General features: G+C 36.1%; 1 protein-coding gene across 8 annotated transcripts in view; it reads left to right on the top strand.

The window, feature by feature from the left end:
- obsl1a (obscurin like cytoskeletal adaptor 1a) overlaps positions 1-22944 on the top strand; it is a 73840-nt gene that overhangs the window by 34541 nt on the left and 16355 nt on the right. For 4 of the 8 annotated variants that reach the window (XM_069197141.1, XM_069197143.1, XM_069197139.1 and 1 more), the window contains 18 exons: positions 264-539; positions 925-1200; positions 4093-4368; positions 5503-5778; positions 6159-6434; positions 6884-7159; positions 8167-8442; positions 9197-9472; positions 10113-10388; positions 10686-10958; positions 11486-11761; positions 12166-12441; positions 14970-15245; positions 15739-16014; positions 17464-17736; positions 20200-20475; positions 21461-21727; positions 22469-22738. In XM_069197141.1, coding sequence (XP_069053242.1) covers positions 264-539; positions 925-1200; positions 4093-4368; positions 5503-5778; positions 6159-6434; positions 6884-7159; positions 8167-8442; positions 9197-9472; positions 10113-10388; positions 10686-10958; positions 11486-11761; positions 12166-12441; positions 14970-15245; positions 15739-16014; positions 17464-17736; positions 20200-20475; positions 21461-21727; positions 22469-22738 — 4947 coding nt within the window. The remainder of the gene's footprint in view (positions 1-263; positions 540-924; positions 1201-4092; positions 4369-5502; positions 5779-6158; positions 6435-6883; positions 7160-8166; positions 8443-9196; positions 9473-10112; positions 10389-10685; positions 10959-11485; positions 11762-12165; positions 12442-14969; positions 15246-15738; positions 16015-17463; positions 17737-20199; positions 20476-21460; positions 21728-22468; positions 22739-22944) is intronic. The other 4 variants (XM_069197144.1, XM_069197145.1, XM_069197147.1 and 1 more) reach the window with 4 other exon arrangements.

Here is a 22944-nt window from a genome sequence, read left to right as displayed (position 1 = left end):
TTTTACTAATTTGTCAACTTCTGGAATTGGTTCATTTATGAAAACTAGAAAAGGTGTGATCAGAACAGCTCTGTAGCACCTGGATTGGACCAGCCTGTCCTAGAATATACATGTACAGGTAGCAATATTTACACCTGAAATCATTTAACTTTATTAATAATTTGTTTGGATCAAAGTTTGGTATAAATGCTGTAATATCATCAGTAATTTCCAAGACAATGCACTCACTTTGTTTTTTATCAAATGAATTTAAACACCCGTAGCTCCACCAGTGAGATTCACAGCTCTTCCAGAGTCTGAGAGGAATAGGTCCACTGAAGCAGGCTGCCCCATTGTGCTGCACTGTGAGGTATCAGACCCCACTGCCCAGGTCTGCTGGTACAAGGATGGAACAAAGCTCCTCCCACAGAGTGGCATAGACATCCAATCAGAGGGCACCACAAGGAGAATGATTATCCAATCAGCAGAGCTTGCCCACTCTGGGGTGTACAGCTGTGACGCTGTTGATGATGTCATAAAATTCACGGTGAAAGTTAAAGGTGATTTAACGCAGATTTTTAAATAAAAAACATTAGTAATTTAACCGAGAGATAGACTGTGCTCATTGAAACATGAACATATCTAAAATAGTTTACGGGCTTTAAGTCGGCAACACTTCATCTTTAAGGCTTGGCATCAGATTTATAGTTTTATTAAAATCCTGATACTTGGTTTCAGAAATGAAATCACAAAACCTAAATCCACTGTAAAATTATTTTTTCCAGATACTGTACAATGTTTCTTTACAATTCAGATCAATTTGCCATTTTGTAAATTAATTTCTGGCTTTATCAAATTTTGCTAAAGATGTTAGAAAAATCCATAGCTGTTTCCAAGGCAATGAATTGATATTGTTTTTCTTCAAATTAATTACAACTTCTGTAGCTCCACCAGTGAGGTTCACAGCTCTTCCTGAGTCTGAGAGGAATAAGTCCACTGAAGCAGGCTGCCCCATTGTGCTGCACTGTGAGGTTTCAGACCTCACTGCCCAGGTCTGCTGGTACAAAGATGGAACAAAGCTCCTCCCACAGAGTGGCATAGACATCCAATCAGAGGGCACCACAAGGAGAATGATTATCCAATCAGCAGAGCTCGCCCACTCTGGGGTGTACAGCTGTGACTCTGTTGATGATGTCATGAAATTCAAGGTGGATGTCAAAGGTGATTTAAATTATAATTTGTTAAATAGTACAATACACAATTTAAGTGCTATTATTTTTATCAAAATGCCTGAACTGTTCTACTCAATATTAGTTTTTCACATGAAATGTAACTGGTGAGAAATGATCCCTAAACTTTGTTACATATTGTGGTAATTGATTATGCTTTCAAAACCTTGATACTGAAGAGCACTTTAATCTTTCCCCTATGTAGATCTCATATGAGAAAAAAGAAAGTCTTGAAAGTAATCTCCTGAAAAAAAAATTAAATGAACAATCCATTGCTATTTGTTTTGGGATCTTTCAAGAGAATATTAATGTTTTCTTATTAGAGTGATAAAACCTGATCTCTATAATATACAGAATTATGGAAAATCCTAGTCCATAATTTAATTATCTTAAATACAAAATAATATTTATAATAACCTTAAAATAGTCTATAGATGTACTATATAAAAATATATTACAGTAAGGCAGGTTATATGCTTTCAATTTGCATTCCATAAATTCCATTTATGAAATTATTACCAAGTTATAATAAATTCAGGAGGAAGGCTAGATCCTAATCCCACACACTTCTGCTCGCCTGCATATATACAGTAAGTCTTGCATCCAGGCCTTCCTGTAGCACATCTCTCATATACAGTAGTGCACATCCACACAACACTCTGTGTCTCACTCTGTTGCAGATAGATGTGTTTTGCATTTGGCAAAATTACTTTCATTGCACTCATTCAGAACTGGAGTCGCTATCGCCTCTTCAGCTCCAGTGCTTCACCACAAAGACAGTACCTCTACACTGATCATAGTGTCTGCATTATTCTTTCAGGTCCCCTGATTTCAGCAAGCCTCCAGAATCTTAGAGGAGCTGCAGCAGCTACCTGCACAACAATTTCCTCCCTTTTTCTCTTTCTTATTTGCCTGTTCCATTCTCCTCCCTCCCCACTTCTTTCTCCGGTTCTGGTCAAATATCCAACTCACCAAACCTATGGCTCCAGCATATGTATGCCATTTTGTTTCTTCCACTCTCCCCAGTCCTTCTTTTCACTGTCCACTGCAGGAGCCCCTGGTCACTGACTCCTACTCTGCCCCGCGAGCAAGTGTGCATGGAGCCAGTGTGCATCAGACTGGGGCTTCCACGTTCATGCCCATACTGTCCCTAGCTAGGCAATTTCTCCATTCCTTTTTGCTGGTGTCCAACTGGTCAGTGTGGGCCTTCAGCTCTTTTTCCCCTTATGCCTCTAGTCACATATATAGCTCTATTCTTACATTTTGGGGATTCAGGATTAAATTAATTTGTATCTAGCTAAACACAGCATACAACAGCTCTGTGTTGTTTCAGGTTCTTGTTCCGTATTACATTCTGCATCAGGCTACTCTTCTGGGGTAGCCAGATTTTGCATCAGGATACTTTTCTGGAATAGCAGCTCTTCCGGTCACTATCGCTTTCCACTACCACAACAGAGTTCCAATCTCAAACTAGGTTGCACAGCAACATGCTAACCAGTAGCACTTTCCTTCTTCTATGCCACACTTCTCTTCCAGTCACCAGTGTTTTCTATTACACCCATAGATTTTGGATCTCAAACTGTCTAGTGCAGCTACTGTAACTGATACCTGGTGGCTTTGTTCTTACCTCCCTCCATGCTCAGCAACTCATCATGGCAACCATTACAAACACAATGATGACAATGTCATTAACGTGCTCATACAACACGGCTGGAAAATGAGAGACCGAGAAAACAACATCTTCCTCACTTACTTGCATCAGCAAGTGATTCCTATTCCGCTTCTGTATCACATACAGTAGTTTGAACATGGTGTCCTATTGCTATGTTGTGTACCACTCTGTACCACTCTCTTCCACAATGCTTTCCGTCGCAATTCAGAGCCTGCAGGAATTCATGTCTCCTAGCAGATGGTTCCCCATGTTTACCAAGCTTGCTAGTCCTGCTATTGCTGCTAGACGCTAGTGCTGCCACCTGTTTGCTGACTCGTGGCTTTCAGAGAAAAGGAAGATCCTAATCACGCACACTTCTGCTCACATGCCTATATAAGTCTTGCACCTGGGTATGTGGGATCTCTCTTATACCCCTCCCCCTACCCATCTGCACCCATGCAGCAACTCCCTGGCTCAACCCTCACAATACAGAGGGAGGGTCTGCCCTCACCTGCTGTCAGCCGGGCAAGCTACGCCTAGTACACTTCACATATCTCTTCTCTATCTCACATTTATTAGGATCTAACTGAATCTAACCATGTCTACACATACTGTATGGACTTCCTTTAACCAGTGTTACTTGGTTTCATCAGAAGAAGAAATCACTCATTCTTAAAAAAACAACAAAAAGCTAAGGCTATGTACAATGGTATATCAGTGCTTTTGTATTTATAATAGAGAAAAGACAGGATGGTCATTTCAGTGTAAAATTACAAATGGGTAGAATGGGTGTGATTCCAAGCCTTTTCTGAGGTATCAAGAGCATGATTTAGCATAGCTGTAACTGTCACATTTGGCTAATTTCTGTCCTGTTGCAATACTGTATTTACAGATACCCAGAATTTTAGTACATTTTGATTGCTGCAGTATTTTCCTTTGTAACAACATAAGAGGGGGAAAAGAGTCATTACTGATAAGAAATCAATTTGGTTGAAGTAGTATATCCAGAGATAAAATCTAAAATTGTACGGCAGATACACTGTATGAAGAGCAGAACTTAGAAATTTCTGAGCAATCCCAGAATATGAATCTTTCAGACATATTGTATTAAGTTTCTCATTTTTAACTCAAGTATGGGCTGTATCAGGTTTTGCTATAAATGCTGTAAGAATTTTTATTTCCCAGGAAGATAATTGATTTTGCTTTTTTTTTAATGAACTGAAACACCTTTAGCTCCACCAGTGAGATTCACAGCTCTTCCAGATTCTGAGAGGAGTAAGTCCATTGAAGCAGGCTGCCCCATTGTGCTGCATTGTGAGGTTTCAGACCCCACTGCCCAGGTCTGCTGGTACAAGGATGGAACAAAGCTCCTTCCACAGAGTAGCATAGACATCCAATCAGAGGGCACCACAAGACGAATGATAATCCAATCAGCAGAGCTGGCCCACTCTGGGGTGTACAGCTGTGACGCTGTTGATGATGTCATGAAATTCAAGGTGGATGTTAAAGGTGATTTGAATTTTATTTTATATGTTTAATTTATTATTAAATGTTATATAATATGGTGGAAAAAATAAGACAGGACAGTCCAAAGATGATTATCTCACTTCTTTAGGGTGAACCTATCTCTTTTGTTGGAATGTGGTATTGTACAAATCCTTGGGATAATGCACCATATATACTGTATGAATGAAGTATATAACATATATAAAATCAAGTTTATTATGGTTATATAATTTATTAAGTTATTGTAAATTATAGATAATGCATTTTCATACACTAACAATTAAATTTCATTATTATCTTAAAATAATGTTGTTTGGTAATTACAAAACCAGAAATCACTATATCCTAATCCAACACAAAAATCGCAAGATCACAAATATGAAATATTTTGTTCTTTAATCCAAATCTTGTGATGTGCTGTTAAGCCATAATTTCAAGACAAATATATGAAGTACATTGATAGACAGTAAAGGATTACAAAAAACTGAAAGAGAAACAGGAGCAAGAACAGAATAGTACTGTGTACACCCATACTGTATATCAGATGTTGTGATCAAATGGGAGGGTTACTAGAAATGTAGCATGGGCCAGAACCCAGCTCTATATTTTACTAGTATGAGCATTTTATTTGTAATAAAGTTAAGAACTTAGCTATTTTGAAGTGTTGCCAGAAGGAAATTTGAATATTTTAGGACAGTGTTCCTTAGCCATAATCCTGGTGGGCCAGTATCTCTACAGGCCTCCAGTCCAGGTGGGCTTTAACCTGAATCAGCTCATCATTGGCTTAATTTAACCAGTTCAACAGCTTCTCCCAGTTCTCCTGCTGCTGGTGCTTTAAAGAGATCCAAAAAACCTATAGAAAAAGAGGCCCCCAAGGACCAGTATTGGGAACCCCCTTTTTAGGCACTTGATATTAAATTTTTCATCATAAATTAAGCCCTGACTATATGAAAACCTTCATCAGTGTGAGGGCTGAAAGGAAACATGCAAAGGCTAATTGCACAGAAAAGACTAAAAAGAAAGAAATACAAATTTTACATGTTGCACAAAACAACTGCTGTAAATATAATATCTTCATCTATTTCCAAGATAGTCATTTATATATTTTTTCTTGAATATGAATTTAAACACCCTTAGCTCCACCAGTAAGGTTCACAGCTCTTCCAGAATCTGAGAGGAATACGTCCACTGAAGCAGGCTGCCCCATTGTGCTGCGCTGTGAGGTTTCAGACCCCACTGCCCAGGTCTGCTGGTACAAGGATGGAACAAAGCTCCTCCCACAGAGTGGCATAGACATCCAATCAGAGGGCACCACAAGGAGAATGATTATCCAATCAGCAGAGCTGGCCCACTCCGGGGTGTACAGCTGTGACTCTGTTGATGATGTCATAAAATTCACGGTGAAAGTTAAAGGTGATTTAACGCATATTTTTAATTAAAAAACATAAGTAATTTAACCTAGAGATAGACTGTGCTCATTGAAACATGAACATATCTAAAATAGTTTAAGGACTTTTAAGTCGGCATCACTTCATCTTTAAGGCTTAGCATCAGATTTACAGTTTTAAAATCCTGATACTTGGTTTCAGAAATGAAATCACAAAACCTTAATCTGCTGCAAAATTATATTTTTTCCAGATACAATGTTTCTTTACAATTCAGATCAATTTGCCATTTTGTAAATTAATTACTGGCTTTATCAAATTTTGCTATAGATGTTAGAAAAATCCATAGCTGTTTCCAAGGCAATAAATTGATATTGTTTTTCTTCAAATTAATTACAACTTCTGTAGCTCCACCAGTGAGGTTCACAGCTCTTCCTGAGTCTGAGAGGAATAAGTCCACTGAAGCAGGCTGCCCCATTGTGCTGCACTGTGAGGTTTCAGACCTCACTGCCCAGGTCTGCTGGTACAAAGATGGAACAAAGCTCCTCCCACAGAGTGGCATAGAAATCCAATCAGAGAGCAGTGTGAGGAGACTGGTCATCCAATCAGCAAGCCTATCACATTCTGGGGTGTACAGCTGCAGCACTGTTGATGATGTCATGAAATTCACAGTGGATGTTAAAGGTGATTTGTAGCATACTATAATGTATGTCCAAATTACTAACAAGATTTTCTAATATGAAATTGTAATGTTCTTTAACATAGTTCTGCTTAATGTTAGTCATTAAATGTAATATACAGTACAATATGGCCAGAGATATGTACAGCATTTTAAGTCTTTTACTGTATATAGACATTAAGTATAGAATTCTATTCAAATGATTAATCCTCCTTAAGATCTCATGTTTTAAAGGAAGTTTGCAATGCTTTCCTAAATAACAGATAGTAATGTGAAACAAGTTTCATTTTATGTAAATGAACCTAAAAAACTTTATTACACCATACTAATAGTATTTTGCTTACTTTATTTTAAAATAAGCTCTTGCGATATACAGTAAATGTTTTCTTCAAATTGATATACGGTAGCTTACCATTAATTGCCCTGCAACATATTTCTTTTACTATACCCATAGCTCCACCAGTGAGGTTCAGAGATCTTGATGGAGTTGAGAGGAACAAGTCCATTGAAGCAGGCTGCCCTGTTACATTGTATTGTGAAATCTCAGACCCTACTGCCCAGGTCTGCTGGTACAAGGATGGATCAGAGCTTCACCCACAGGATGGCATAGACATCCAATCAGAGGGCTGCATGAGGAAATTGATCGTTCAGTCAGCAGAGATGGCCCACTCTGGGGTGTACAGCTGTAATTCCATTGATGATGTCATACATTTTAATGTGGATGTTAAAGGTGATTTTCAAAATACTTTTTAAAATCTTAGCCACTAACAAATTCTGTGTGATACTAAATACATTATCCAGATACTGTTCAGTCTTGAATAGTAACATTTGATCAGTGAAAACTGCATAGGTGCAAAAATACTAACACCTTAAACATAACACCAGTCTCTTCCCATTAGAGATGGTGAATCTCTAAATAGAAACAACTCTTGATTATAAATTGCATCATAACTCCTCAGAACTCCAGAAGATGTGTGAAAGTGGATGCTTGTTCCAAAGGGCACCAATAGTTGAGCTAATTATACAATATACGCATAAAACTCCATTCATCCTATTTCAATTGTTAAAGGAGGCATTTTCAGCTGTAACAAACAAACTTAGAACATGAATAGCTCTTGCATTTCTTGTCACCTCCTTCAAAAACTAAATAAAAAACGAAAAGAAGCCAGTCTCAAAAACAATATTGTATTCTACACAGGAAATCATTTTGGATAGGTATTCTTTTACGCTCCACCAATAATATAAATGAACATTAAGTTATTTAATCCTGTAATGTAGGATTAATGACTAAATTGATTAAGGTGTGGGTTATTTCATATGTTAAAATATACTGAGATTTTTACCAACTGTAAAAAGTCAGTATAACTGCTTACTGTAGGAAGAATTATATTTCACTATCTCTTTGTTTGATATTTAAAAAAATAGTAAGATACAAGAACCTTCTTTATACTTAGTTACATTCTTTTTTAAAAAATAACTGTTTATAATATTTCTATGCTGAGTTACTTTGCTTTAGGTTGATACAGTTTGCACTAACAATATACATATATATAATACAAACTTTTAAGTATGAAACACATAATGCTTTTAAAGTATATGTTTTTGCTTTTAGTAATTAAATCAGCTACAAAAAATGCACTAAGTGCTATCTACAAAGGTTTAAACTTGAAATAGTTTAAAATCCAAGAGATTAAACACATTGAAATGTTTTTCTTTTTAAAAAATAAACACCTGTAGCTCCACCAGTGAGGTTTACAACTCTTCCTGAGTCTGAGAGGGATAAGTCCACTGAAGCAGGCTGCCCCATTGTGCTGCACTGTGAGGTGTCAGACCCCACTGCCCAGGTTTGCTGGTACAAGGATGGAACAAAGCTACTCCCACAGAGTGGCATAAACATCCAATCAGAGGGCACCACAAGGAGAATGATTATCCAATCAGCAGATCTGGCCCACTCTGGGGTTTACAGCTGTGATGCTGTTGAAGATGTTATCAAATTCAAGGTGGATGTTGAAGGTGATTTTAAAGATAATTTCCATCCAAACTACTAAATACTTCTGTGAGTTATTGGGTATTGCTTCATCCACTAAAACACCTTATTTTTCCATCAACCTTGAATTGTAACAAATAATGAAATATGCTTTGTGAGATAATTTAGAAGAAGCATCATAATAATAATCTCTTCCATTATCACTACAGACTCAAATATTCTTATTGTTTGAACTTGCAGTCCCTAAAGCCCTTGAAAATGCATGGCAAAAACAGCTCTTTACATTTGAATGAAATAATTATGAGAAGGATCAGTATTGAAGGCATCAGCACACATATTAAGAATTAAATTATGATAAAATTGTGTTTTTAAAATTGTGTAATTTGTAACAGGAAATGCATATCTTAAACATCCCTAGGGCAGCAGTCTCTTGGGTAACCAAATAATGCATTACCATTCACAAAGCAATCTTTTAAAATGAAGTAAGCACGATGAATGCTATATATACTGTATAAACTGAGAAATTAACAAAAAATTGAAAACCTTCACTCTGTTAGAGTATGTCTTTTAGTGTCTATGTCTGCAACTCACCAACACAAACCTCAAATGCAATATTCTAATCCATCTTCACAATTGTTGGTTTTAACTTAAATACGATCAAATTATATTGCCCTAAAGAAAACAAATTTATATTGTTTGTATTCTGTAAATGATATACAGATGATGATGTGAAACCATTTCTTAAATCTTTTTTCTTTAAACAAATGAAAATACCCAAAGCTCCACCAGTGAAGTTCACAGCTCTTCCTGAAGCTGAGATGCACAAGTCCATTGAAGCAGGCTGTCCAATTGTGCTGCACTGCGAGCTCTCAGACCCTACTGCCCAAGTCAGCTGGTACAAAGATGGAACAAAGCTTCTCCCACACAGTGGCATAGACATCCAATCAGAGGGCAACTTGAGGAGACTGGTCATCCAATCAGCTCAGTTCTCCCGCTGTGGGGTGTACAGCTGTAAAACTGCTGATGATGTCAGAGAATTTTATGTGGATGTTAAAGGTGACATGCAAAACGTCCGAGAAGAACCTTGTTTTCCGCTAATTCCCTTCAAAGGACAGCTAACAAATTCATCAAATTTCTAATTTCATTTGTTTGATCAAAATACTCCTGCTCTTAAAATGGACAAAGGATGGATTCCTTCAGTTGTGCTTTTCTGAGCTATTTAACCCTTATCCTAATATCTGTCTCTGTATGTACAGATGTGTTTCTGTATTACTGTATGTGTTTCTTTTTGCTAAGGCTAGCTCGTAATGTCTCTTTGTCTTGTGTGTACCTTTTGCCTAAGTACGTGTTGACAATATTCCATTCATCAGATATCTTAATACTTTTCACAGGCTAAAAACAGATAAACACAGGAAACCTCTTCAGAAAAAAGCATGCTTTTCTTCTTACTCTTCCTCTTACTCTTCCTCCTCTTCTTCTAGGCTAACAGCATTTAATCATTTCATAGCTTTTATTAACCAAAATGTACCTTTGCTTCTACAGTGGTGACAGTGTTTTAAGCAATCATTCTTATTAGTTTACAGCTTCTAGTTTATGAATGCATTAAAAATGATTTACGCCATTTAGATAGAGCAAAGATTGCACTTCAAAGTATTTCTAGACAAATAACTGTAGAGCTATGTCTGTTTATCTCCAGCCCCTCCTGTCAAGTTCATAGAAGTCCATGAGGAAGATCTTCACAAAAGTGTTGCTGAATCCGAACCTGTTGTTCTGTACTGTGAACTCTCAAGACCTGATGTTGATGTACATTGGTATAAGGATGGAGTTGAAATCAAACCAAGTGACAACATTTCTGTGCAATCTGATGGAACCATGAGGCGTCTTATAATCCAGTCAACCAACCTATCAGACTCTGGCATGTACACTTGCCGTGCAGGAGACAGTGCACTAATTTTCAAGGTTAATGTACGAGGTATGTTTATCTTGTTTCAGAAACTTTATTTTTCATAAGTCTTACAGAAAACAAGTGCAATACCTAGTTACTAGAATAAAGAAAAGTAAAATGTAACTCTCAGAGAAAATCTAAATAATGCATAAAGTTTTGTGAAATGTATTTTGATTTAAATTATTATCAAAAGACTCTTACTCCTTGCATCTGTTTTCTTATCTTCTTGAAATCAATTATTTTAGGCTTAGCATTTGATACCATGTCAAACATTTTTTTTGATTGTGATATATTTTTCCTAATCACATGTTATTCCTGTTGTAGAACCACCAGTGACTATAGTTCATCCAAGGGAGGATGTGCATCTCGAGCGACATGTTTCAGAAGAAATAGTCCTAAGTTGTGAGCTTTCACGCTCCAATAGCACAGTGCATTGGTACAAAGATGGTCAGGAACTCCAGGAGACACAGAATATCAAATTTAAGTCTGAAGGGCCTTATAGAAGATTAGTTATCCTTAATAGTTCCACTGAGGATACAGGAGAATATGTCTGTGATACTGCAGATGATTCCATTTTCTTTCAGGTCACTGTAACAGGTATGTAATGGCCTGTAGAGATAAATATCATGTTCTTGATAATGGACTCTTTGTGATTTCCAAATATTGTTTAGTTTCACGTGTCTGTGGATTTAAAATGAGATTAAGTTTGAACTTATTATTCTTGACATTTTAAAAAAAGTGGTTTGCTGGCTGAAAATGTGTTCCATGTGTAGAATGTTTCATATTGAAAGTAGCTTAATCAAAGCTAAACTATTCATTGATTTTAGCTGGCATATTTTAGTGTCAGCCTGTTATTGACTCATATTCATTTCGATCTCCTTGAACAAGACTCTGGTTCACATCAAGATTTAATTGAATTGAATCATACTGATAAGATAATTGATGTTTCCAAAGTGTTGCTATATTCTTTCATTAAAAAATGAGTATTTTGTAGTTAAATTAACCTTCTCTGCCACTTCTGATCATCTCATTATTGACATTTCTACAAAAGTTACCTTTTAAATTTGTGTTCTGAAAATTTGGATTGACTCCTCGATGACTTATTAAATGCATCTCCCTTTTAGAACCTGCGGTCCATATAGTGTCTCCGAGCCAGTCTCCCCTGGAATTAAATCATCGCACATGTGAGAGACTGGTGTTGAGCTGTGAGGTTTCCAGACCTAATGCAATAGTACGCTGGTACCGAGATGGACTCGAGGTAGAAGAGAACGACAACCTGATTATAGAAACTGAGGGAGTCCACAGGAGACTCATCATCCCCAAGACTACTATCCTAGACTCTGCTGAATATGTTTGTGATGCTGTTGATGATTCAATAACTTTTCTTGTGAAGATCGCAGGTACTTTATTTTGACCTTCTATTTCCAGTATTTTTCCAATACCTAATAAAGTTATGTGAGTTAATGGGGAAAGCTCACCTAGGGTTTTAAAATAAGATGGAATTTTATGTACAGCCTCTTTCAATAAAAGTTTCCCTTTTTGTCTTTTGAGTGAAAGCTAAAACAACATATACTATACATATATTTACAACTTTGTGATACACATGGACTTATGATGAGTTTTTATTGAGATAAATTCTACAATATGTGATAAGTACTGTACATGAAGGAATAATGTGCTGTACTTTGCATTAACTTAAGATGTGTTTTATTTATGTTTTTTTAGTGTCATAGAATTTTAAAGTTAACTGTGGAGTGTTTTAAAGTTTGTGATTCAGCTAATAATTGTGACTTTTTATGTGTAGAACCTCCTGTGAAGTTTGTGCATCCACAAAAAGCTGCTGGCACCATGAAAGGCTTTGTTGGGGAGCCAGTGACACTTGAGTGTGAGGTTTCCCGCTCAAATGCTGTGGTGTGCTGGAAGAAGGAAGGAGTGGAGATCGAAGAAAGCAGAGGCATCAGTATCATTGAGGATGGTGTCCTCCGTCAAATAATTATACACTCTGCCAGTCTAGAGGACGCAGGAAATTATATCTGTGATGCCAAGGAAGATGTGATGAACTTCAAAGTTAAAATCAATGGTGAGATATGGAGCAGCACAAAGTAGTATCTACCAGAACATGCTTTCAGCTCATCAGATCATTTGATTAGATTTTATCAACCCTTCCTACAGTTTAACTTTAACTCCCTGCTTTGCTAAAAGCTTAACTCAGAGAAGCAGGAAACATAAACATTTTTTAAAATACTGTACATTAACTGCAATTGAGAATACTTACATTTCATTACATCTTGATTTATGAAAAGGTAAGTTTAGCATTTAAACAACTTTTTTTAATTCTTTGCAGTATTAAAATGAATGAATAATAATTGATGTATTAATCTAACGTTAATTGTTTTAACAAAAAATTCAAATTTTCTGAAATGCCAAAGTGCTTCATACATTTACTAAACGTTTTACAGAAATGCTAAATTAGTCCCAACAACATTAAGAATGTAACTGTATTTAACAATATGAAAAAATCAGGTGTAATGAGCTGTGGGCATCACGAAGGGGAAATTTTGTTTTTGAAAGCTCTATGGTATCATGGTGTAATTGTAGAGCGGCTACAAACTAAAAGAGGGTCCGAGGAAAAACATTCTGCTAAGCATGACGAAGTACTGGGGTGTTGTTTCCTGGAGCAGTGTATTATAATAATATAGGGACATACATCTAAAATCTATGTATAAATGTCTATGTTGCATGGAAAAAGTTTACGACAGACCTTCATAAGTGTAGTGAGACAAAGATTAATGGATTAATTAATGGATTCGTTTATAGAATGTATTTTCTCAGCTCTCATCGGTGCCCAAAAGTGTTAAAAGAACAAAATACCATAGCATAGTCACATACAGTACTTTTTCTAAATTGCAAACAGTTTCTTAAAATCTCATGCTTTCATTTTGAATTGCCACCATTCTTATTAGGGGACCCAGCACAAAAGTTGCTGAAACTCCATTTTAATCATTTAGACTTTTCTTTTTTCTTCTACCTTCTTTCTGAAATGTGCATGAAATCCAAACTCTTGTATGAAAAGTCATGAAATTTAGCAGCATTTCAAAGCCAATTATGTTAGACTGCAATTTATCTTAAAAACTCTATACACTGTTGTGTTAAAATGTAAATAAGAAATTATGAAAATTATTATTCTCTGAAAGTGCATGTTGTAGAGGTTTGAAATCTGGTGGGATGTGCAACATTATATACATGATAAAATTGCGTTCACCAAAAGATGATTAATCATGTACTTTGGTAATTTAGTGAAAACACTTCTTTGTCCTTTTGAAGTTGTCAACCCAAAGAAAGCAAAACCTTGTACACATCGAGTAGGATGTGTGACATTATATTATATATCTTTATACGCCTGTGAAGCATTGGGGTTGAATGTCCAATGCCATTGTAAATAGCATAGCTACCTGCATAGCAGTCTCAGTGAACTTATGTTCCACTATTGTAAAGCATTGATTAAAGTAGGCTAATTAAATTATATATTTGTGATATTTCAGATATTTTATTTAGTACAATTCACTGAAAAAGAAGCGCTGTTCTCATGTTAACCATTACACAAAAAAGAACAATCACATGCAGCAAACAACTAAAAGTTGCTTAGAGAAGTTACTTAAGAGTACAATTCAAATAAGTACTTATTGGATGTATTTTAAAACCAGAAATACCCTAATAAATCCTGGGATATCTGGAAATTTAAATGTTTTCAATTTCAAGCAGTAATTACATTTATTCTCTAAATTCAACTCTAATCAAAGTGGAGAGGTTAAGCTAGCTGGATGAAGGATCTTGGAAGGTAAACTTTAGGGGGAATCATGTGATTCCCTGAAGAGGTGTTCTGTTAGATATTACTTATGCTGTGAGAAGCCAGTCCTGAATTCTGAAATTCACATTGATGTTCTCTTGGCCACACACATTAACAACTGAAACAGATTTTGTTTTAAATGATTAAGTAGCAGTCTATGTGCAATTAATGATAGAAGTGGAGGCATTCAAGGTTTTCTTCTATTTTTTTCGTTCTTCATGAAGCATAAAGCAGCTATTTCTGTTACAATTGGCCAAAGAGTATGCTTCATTTATAAGCAGAACATCAAAACTTGTGAGACTGCAAAATATTGAGTTTAATTTAAGTGTAGCCACTATTTGTGATACTGTATATACACTCTCATTTACCAGTAATTTCATTTGCAGTTGTAAATTAAAGTTAGCCTTGGATGATTTTACAATTTTAGTTTTCAAAGCCCTATGCATTTAATCTACTGTATTTCATAAATAAGTCTTGTTGCTACAGTGATGAAGAGTCTGAATCAGATTTCAAATGAATTCTTAAAGTAAAATTGTAATAATCAGAAGCAAATTACCAATTGCTTCCAAACTACTTTTATCAGTTTGTTGGTGATTTGTTAGGAATTGAAACCAAGGTTAAAACTCTTGAATATATGTATTTTGTTAATCCCAGAAAGATTAATTAAAAACACATTGATTCTTTATTTGAAATTAGAGACGTTGAAATATATAGTATTGATATTTTTTCCAGAAATTTAATTTTCTTCATTTCTTATTCAGAGCCATCAGTGAAAATATTAAGGAAAGGAGAACTGAAAATGCAGCAGGAGTTCCTGGTGTCAGATGATATTGTTCTAGAGTGCGAGCTCTCTCGAGCCAATGGGAGTGTAAAGTGGTATAAAGACGGAGAAAAAATAGCAGACAATGACCGACTCTGCATGGAAGAAGAGGGAGCTTTTCGTTCACTGGTCATCCTGAATGCAGAGATTTCAGATTCAGGAGAATACTTTTGTGATGCCCGAGATGACAATGTTGTCTTCCATGTCATTGTGAAAGGTAAAAAAAAGGGTGAAGTATTTTTACCTTGTTATAACCTAGGTCTTCTTCAGAGTTTCAAGCTTAATTTATTATATATTCTTTGGTATTTGGAAAACATTTTAACATAATTACATGCTTAAAAAAAGTCCTTAATCTCCTCCAATAACAGTAGAAGCAACTACTTGTAGGAGTAATTTTCTGAGTTAGAATTTCAACGTTGAAATACTACCACAGCTGTCTGCTGTGTCAGCATCAAAATGTGCTGTGTCAGACATTACTGAAGGCAGAATGGCCAATAATAACTTTTTTTCACTTCAAACATAATGTACCTATGCAGTTGGTAGGAAATATTCAGCATTCTCTAACATTAAAACTTACATTTCTTGTCTTCTTATAGCCATTTTTTCAAAGTAAGCCTTCAGAGAATGGCTATAGTTATGATACTCTAAGACTATTATGTAAACAATGTGAAAATCTGTGGCATACTGTATTATAATATCTCCTTCTCTAGAGCCACCAGTATCCATTGTGGGCAACTCTGATAACCCGGAGCACCACAGTCTAATAGCAGGAGATGACCTGGTTTTAATGTGTGAAGTGTCCCGGCCCAATGCCGTAGTTCTGTGGTACTGCAATGGGAAGCTCCTGAGTGCTGACTATCGGACTCGGATTGACAGCCAGGGCACAAAGAGACAGCTTGTTATTTCAGACCTCCAGATATCAGACACTGGGAAATATATCTGTGATGCTACTGATGACAAAATGGTGACCATGGTAACAGTTCAAGGTAAATGAACATAAGAGCAACTGTGAATGAGAATAGGCCATTTGCCTTTTATAGCCAATATAGTAGTTAGTAGGTAGTTGATCCAATGATCTTACCAAGATATTTCTTGAAGGAAACCCCACTATCATTTTTTGTTTTTATATATACTGTAATACTATATTGTCGATTAGCCTTTTTCCATACTCCAAAAACTCTTTGGGAAAATAAGTACGTCCTTATGTATTATTAAGTACATCCATGTTCTCAGTTTTAAATGTAGTGGTTTGACAATATGCCCTCAATGCCCTTGAGGATTTTAAATATCATATGAACTCCCTAATAGTCTTCTTTGTTCAAGGATGAAAGGGTTTGGTTCCTTCAGCCTGTCAGTGTAGAGCATTCCTTTAAGCCCTGGGAGGTATCTGGTTGCTCTTCTCTGGATGGATTCCAGAGTAGCAATATCTTTTCTGTAATGTAATGCCCAAATATTAAAAATGAGGCCTTATTTAGTGCATTATACAAGTTTAGAATAACATCCATTGATTTGAATTCTACGCTGTTAATTGTATATCCCAAAATTTTAACACCTACTGTAATTACTTCCTCACGTTGTCTAGAACAATTTGTGGCAAGTTGTAAATAATTTCAGGAGATTGCAAGATTTATTCTTATTTATTCTTAACATACTGTATATACAGCACAGTAGATGACGGTGATATGTGAACAATACTTAATTATCAATATAATTTAAGGGATCATATGATAACATGATATCATACGTCATATCCATCTTAGTTATTACTCGAGATCTGGTCATCCTTGTACAGATTCCAACTTTCAAAGGAAGACATACTGTAAGGTTACACAATAATTTCAAATATATTGAACAAATTAACTATGAATTTAAAACCTTTTTTATTATTTATTAAGTTTCCCAAGGCAGAGTATTTGAACCACATGAGCCTAAAACTAAATACAACATTTCTGAAGAATTCAAAGTTTCCCCAAAATAAGTTTTTGTGTCATCTGCACACTGGTGTGCCTTTCATCTCTAAAATTGTCTAAAGTAATATCTTAAAATTTCAACCCAACATTTGAAAAGAACTAATGATCTACAATGTGACATAATGCATATTACTACTGGACACAATAATACTATTTTACTTTACTATTTACAGTAGGTAAAAGGTATTAAGGTTAAAGGTAAAATATCCAGTCAGATAAAGGCCAAATTGACAATATGTAGAATTCACTAAAACACCATTCCTCACTTCATAACAATATGCTCATAATGTGGATGACATTAAAACAAAGACATACTGTATTAATAAATAATTATTTTCATCTGGATATTTGTACACTAAATTGCATAATGAATAACATGTAGAGATTAAGTACAGGATCTTAGGACAAACCATTCTATGTTATTGTGTTATATTATAATGCATGCATGTTTGTATTTCTTTAAAGAACCACCCATTAAATTTGTGAACAAAGAGGATGCCAAGGATTCGATAGAAGTTGTGGAGAACGAAAGTATAACACTGTGTGCCAAAGTGTCACTGGAGAATGCAGTCGTGCAGTGGTTGAAAAACTGGAGAGACATTAGTGGGGAGCGTTACAATACCAGCAGTGATGGGAAATGCCGTCTTTTCAGTATCCATCATGCACAGATATCAGACAGTGGGGTGTATACCTGTGATGCCTTTACTGATGAAATGCACTTTACTCTTCAGGTCAAAGGTGAGAGCAAAGAAGACAAAAGCATGTCTGCAGAAGTATTGCATCATTGTTCTGGTTGTGGTGGTAGGGTGTCAAAACTGGTAGGAAAACTGATGTTTGTAATTAAAATGTAAGGCTAGATGTGTTCTTTTGGAAGATTTACCAGTAATCTCAAAAATACAAGAAATGTAATCCATCGAAGTGCAGTTGCAAAATTGAAAAAAGCCAGCCAAAATCATTTTTCCATTGCAGATAATTTTTGGAAATGGTGAAGTGTGTGGGACTTAATTATAGCGTGTGAGTACTGAATGTGGTGGACAGAACTCTAAAATCAGACAACACTGAGAAGCCACGTGTTAAGGGAAAGAAAAAGTTGCCTATTGATGAAGACATTCTAAATATTACACTTCGAAATGAAACAGAGTTTAAATATCTGTAGCTTTTGATTTAAAATATTTTAAAATGTTTTATTTAAGTATATTTATTTAGCTTTTGGAATACATTTATGAATATTTACAGAGCTGTTTTAGAAATCATATACTAAGGGTGGGCACAAGGACCAGGTGTCCCTACTTAAAGGGTTTGTTGAACATTTTTGGTTTTGCACCTCTGAATCTGCCCAATAGAATGTCTGTGCTGACAATATGACGGTGTGTTCAGCAGGACAGGGTAGGATTTTAAAAATGCCATTTAGTTTGTGAAGCTGTAATTTGTAAATTCAGAATTTTGCCTTTGTTAAAAATGAAAATTGGAGGTAAATACTCATAAGCAGTAAAATGCAATACAGTAACCCCTTGATTTAACAAAATAATAGGAGAAGCAATGCAGTCCATTCATAGCAAGTGTCTGTTAAATCACAGCATACTGCATATACTGTATATACATACACATGTATATGTGTCCTTCATTGAACATAGAAATGTATCGTATCAATGATAAAAAGAAATCAATACTGAAGGGAAACTGCATTAAAAATGCAATGCAACACATGGAATAAGATATACAAGATATGGTAAAACAATATGAATAACATGTAATGTAGAAATAATAACTCAGTTTTACAAAAGATATAAAGTACTGTAAAACAGTAATGAAATAGCAGTAAAAGTGATTACATGTGCATTGGAAGCACTATCTCTTCCAATTGTTTATCACTTGCCACTTTCATATGCTTTCTAGCATCAACAAAAGATCCACCCACATCAATTAAGAAAAAAGCTTTACTTTGCTATTTGTAGTAGACACAGTTTCTTTATACTGTACATACCATAGTGCTCTCAAGTGCATTGAATGGATCCACCAGATTCAAGCTCTCTTACAAGTTTTACTTTCTGAGTTAAGCTCAAATTAACACTCTCACTACCCTTACAAGACAAGATTGAACCTTGGACCTTCGTAGGAAAGAAGCCAAGATGCATCTAGATGACATCCAGGGGGATAGGCTGTAACAGAGAACTCAATGGACTTGAATCCCTTGTTACCGAGCAGTCCTTAAAAGGAAGCTTGCTGGACATTGGGCAAACACAGATTTTGTCAGAAGTTTCCTAAGTTTGTTGGTTTCATTAAATTGCATTTTACTGTACTCATAATCTATTCACTGGTGCTGAGAAAGATCAGACCATGTGAAGAGCTGAGAGCTGTTACAGGTTTGTTTGTAATGTTTTATATTAACAAAAGCTAAATAGCTGTATTTTGTTACTGTATTAAAGGAAAGGAAATTGTAGGAAAATGTAGGAAATTTCTGCAATTTCCCTCACGGGATCAATAAAGTATCTATCTATCCAAACAAAATGCATCAATAATAAATATGAATATTACAATCACATGATAATACTGCATATGAACATTGATATTATGCATCTACAGGGTAATCAGTCCTTAAACGTTTTACCTTTTGATTGATTGTGAGAAAGTACCATATACATTTGATAAATTGTTGATTGTTGATTAAACAGCAGTTTTTGCATGTCAGAAAAGGCATTACGCTGAATTTACAGTATTTAAACATTTGAGGGCTGTTTTAAAATCCCATCCTGTCTCAGAGTCCTAGTAAACATGAGGTCATATTGTACCAGTGGGTGACAACATAATTTAAAATAGACATTCAGGAATACCTTTTTTAACAGCACGTGGAGTTAAAATGAAAGACAATACAAAATAAAACTCAAAAATGGATTCACATTTGTATTATAAAACTATTTTACTGTTTCTTTTCCAGATAACATAGTTTTAAAAATAAAGTCAGAATGTATTTGAGTGTATCAAATGTGTCTGCATAGATCCAACTACAGATGAGATCTTTGTCTCATGTTATTATGAACAAATACGGGGGTTATTTGCTAGGCTTATCTCCGTATGTTTATATACATGAAACCTTTCTCTACATTAATTTTATTACATATACATAAAAAAGTTCAAATGACCAGTAACAAAAGTGAAAACAAAAAACAAGCAGGCACACGTCACTACCTTGTTTCCCTTCAGCTGCTCCAGTTAAGTTTGAACGCAAGCAGGAAAAGGCAGAGGAAGTGTTTTCCATGGAAGGTCAGAATACCGTGATGTCTGCAGTAGTGGCGAGTGGGAAAAGCGAGGTAAAGTGGTTCCGCCACCGCTGCCAGATCTTCGAAGCTGAGAAGTACGAGGCCAGAGTGGAAGGCCGAGTTCACAGCCTCATTGTGAAGAACACTTGCAAGGAGGACTGTGGCCTGTATACCTGCGTCTCAAATGATGACGAGATGGTATTCGTTGTCAGTGTGAAAGGTTCGTACGGGCGCATACTGTGGATTTTTCCCTGTTTCTCTTAAAAAGACATAACGAATGAAGCAAAATGAGTCTAGTTACAAATATGTCAAAAGCAAGAGCACCAATCAATGATTAAATCTCAAAGTCTGTCACCAGAGCATAGACTACTAACCATAATGCAAATAAGTTTTTAAAATGTTTTAGAAATTGTCAAATTATTTTTTATAATGAAAGTTTGGAAGGGACGACAACAGCTAAGTTCAATTAACTTCAGCTATCAGTAATTCATTATAATTCCTGACATAATTTCCTCACTTTAAATTATAAATACTATACATATGTCCCCTTTTCTCCTTCACTGCCTTACATTTGCCTTTTGTATCCCTCCACCATCCCATCTCCAGCTTTGCAGCTAACCCTTGGTCATTTCTTACTCCATACAGGGGTCCTAGCCTCCTTGTCCTGTGGCCAGGTGGTTAGTCCTCAGCCAAGAGGGTTCAACCAATTTCGCTTGACTAAAACACTCAATTAACCTCTTCAATATGCTTAATTCTTGAGTTTTGTTATTCCTAGTGAATAACCCCTTGGGTTTGTATTCAGATGAAAAGTGGTGGATCTGTCCAAACACTCTTCAGGTATCTTCCATTTGTGTTCAGAAAGATATATTTAGTCTCTCAGAATGTTGTAAACTTGAATAGAAAGTCACTGTGACCCTTTGCAGGAAAAGCAGACTGAAAATGAATGGCTGGATGAATGAACAAGAAGGCCACTGGCAGAGTAAAAGTGTGGTGAAAATATAAACTTCTGAGATACAATTATACAATGTTAGTATTCCAAAAGCCATCATTTTTCAAAGCAACCTTTTTATCAGAGAAAAATGCACTAGTATACAGTGAGCAATTTGAAATCATGTGCAGTACAATGCATTTAAAACCAAGATTATGTATGTAACACAGTTTGCAGTCATTGATGTACTCTTCTTTTTTTTAAATCTGTGGTGCAGAGATGAAGTTGAATTTTGTAAGAATGCTGGAGGATGTCTGTGCTCACAAGGATGACACAATCACACTGCGATGTGAACTCTGCAAGCCAAAGGGAGATGTACAGTGGCTGAAAGATGGGCAGGAAATCATTCCTAGCCGCCGGCTAGTCATTAAAGCAGAGGGCCGTGAACGCTCTCTGACCATTTACCGGGCCACTGGAAATGACTCTGGAGAATATGTCTGTGAATCCAAGGATGATAGAACATGTGCCAAAGTCATGGTAGAGAGTAAGTAGACTTGAGCTCACCATTACTCAGAGTGAAATATATATTGGATGGCCTGCATCTGAGACAGAAAGAGATTTCTGTACAAAGTCTAATAAAATGAAAATTAATGAATTACCACCACAGGTTTTCAAATAGGAAACCACATCTCAGGGTAGGGAGAAAAGGAGGCATAGGTATTCCTATTTAGACAAAAGGGAAAAAAACATAATCAAGAATAATGACTAGCTCCAATGACTGTGCTGTCTCACATATCTTAATTTTAAGTCCTGGGTTCGATTCTAGAGTCCCTTCTATGTGGAGTTTGCATGTTTTCCCCATTTTAACCACGGGTTCCACTTTTCCCTTAATTTCCAGACTCATACTGGCAAGGTTCTCTCTACATTGTCACTCCATTTGTATTCCCTGCAGCAGAATGAAATTGCATTCAGGATATATTCCTTCTGAGCTGAGGAAAAATGAGTATTAAAATGGTTGAAAGTTTAAACTGTAGAGAAAGAAAGGAACTGCAGATATTGTTAACTGATATTCACTCCTGGACCTGTAGGGCTGCTATGTCATCTGGTTTTCATTTCATCCTGGACTCTTAATCATTTTATTTGTTTCAGCTGTTCACTTAATGTCTATATTACAACTGCTGCCTTGTCTTTGCCTTGTCACTGAGGTTTATACATTCTGCAAATGTCACCTTTAATTGAATGAAATGCTATATTGAGTTCCTTTCTCTCTTCCAATCCCTTTCAGTGCCACGTGTAGTGGAGTTCATTGCAGAGGTGCACAGTGTCACTGTGCTGGAAGGAGAAGATGCCATGTTTAAGTGTGTTGTGTCACCTGAGGATGCAGAGCTGGTGTGGCACAGAAACGGCGAGCCCATCATTCCAGATGATAAATACGTTGTGTCGAACAACGGAGTGTGCCACACACTGCACATCCTCAGCTGCCAGCTGTCAGACAGTTGCAAGGTGACAGCTGAGGCCGAGGGAGTAGTTTCAAAAGCAAACTTGAAGGTGCAAGGTGCGTTTCTTCTAGAGTGACATTGTTGGGCAGGAAAGCAGGAGGAAAGTACATCTGATCTTACAATACTTTACAATACACTTCAGAGATTAAATCTGTTTGCAGATTATTTATAGAAGTCTCAGACAATTACAGACCTGTTTTATTTAACATGTTGTTAGTTTTGAATGCCAGAGATTGCATATAATAAGGTTTTATTTCCGATG

Source organism: Lepisosteus oculatus, chromosome 12, assembly GCF_040954835.1.
Source record: "Lepisosteus oculatus isolate fLepOcu1 chromosome 12, fLepOcu1.hap2, whole genome shotgun sequence".
In the NCBI taxonomy this organism is placed as follows: domain Eukaryota; kingdom Metazoa; phylum Chordata; class Actinopteri; order Semionotiformes; family Lepisosteidae; genus Lepisosteus; species Lepisosteus oculatus.
Note: the sequence above shows the minus strand (reverse complement) of the source record. Positions and strands in the feature narration are given on the sequence as shown.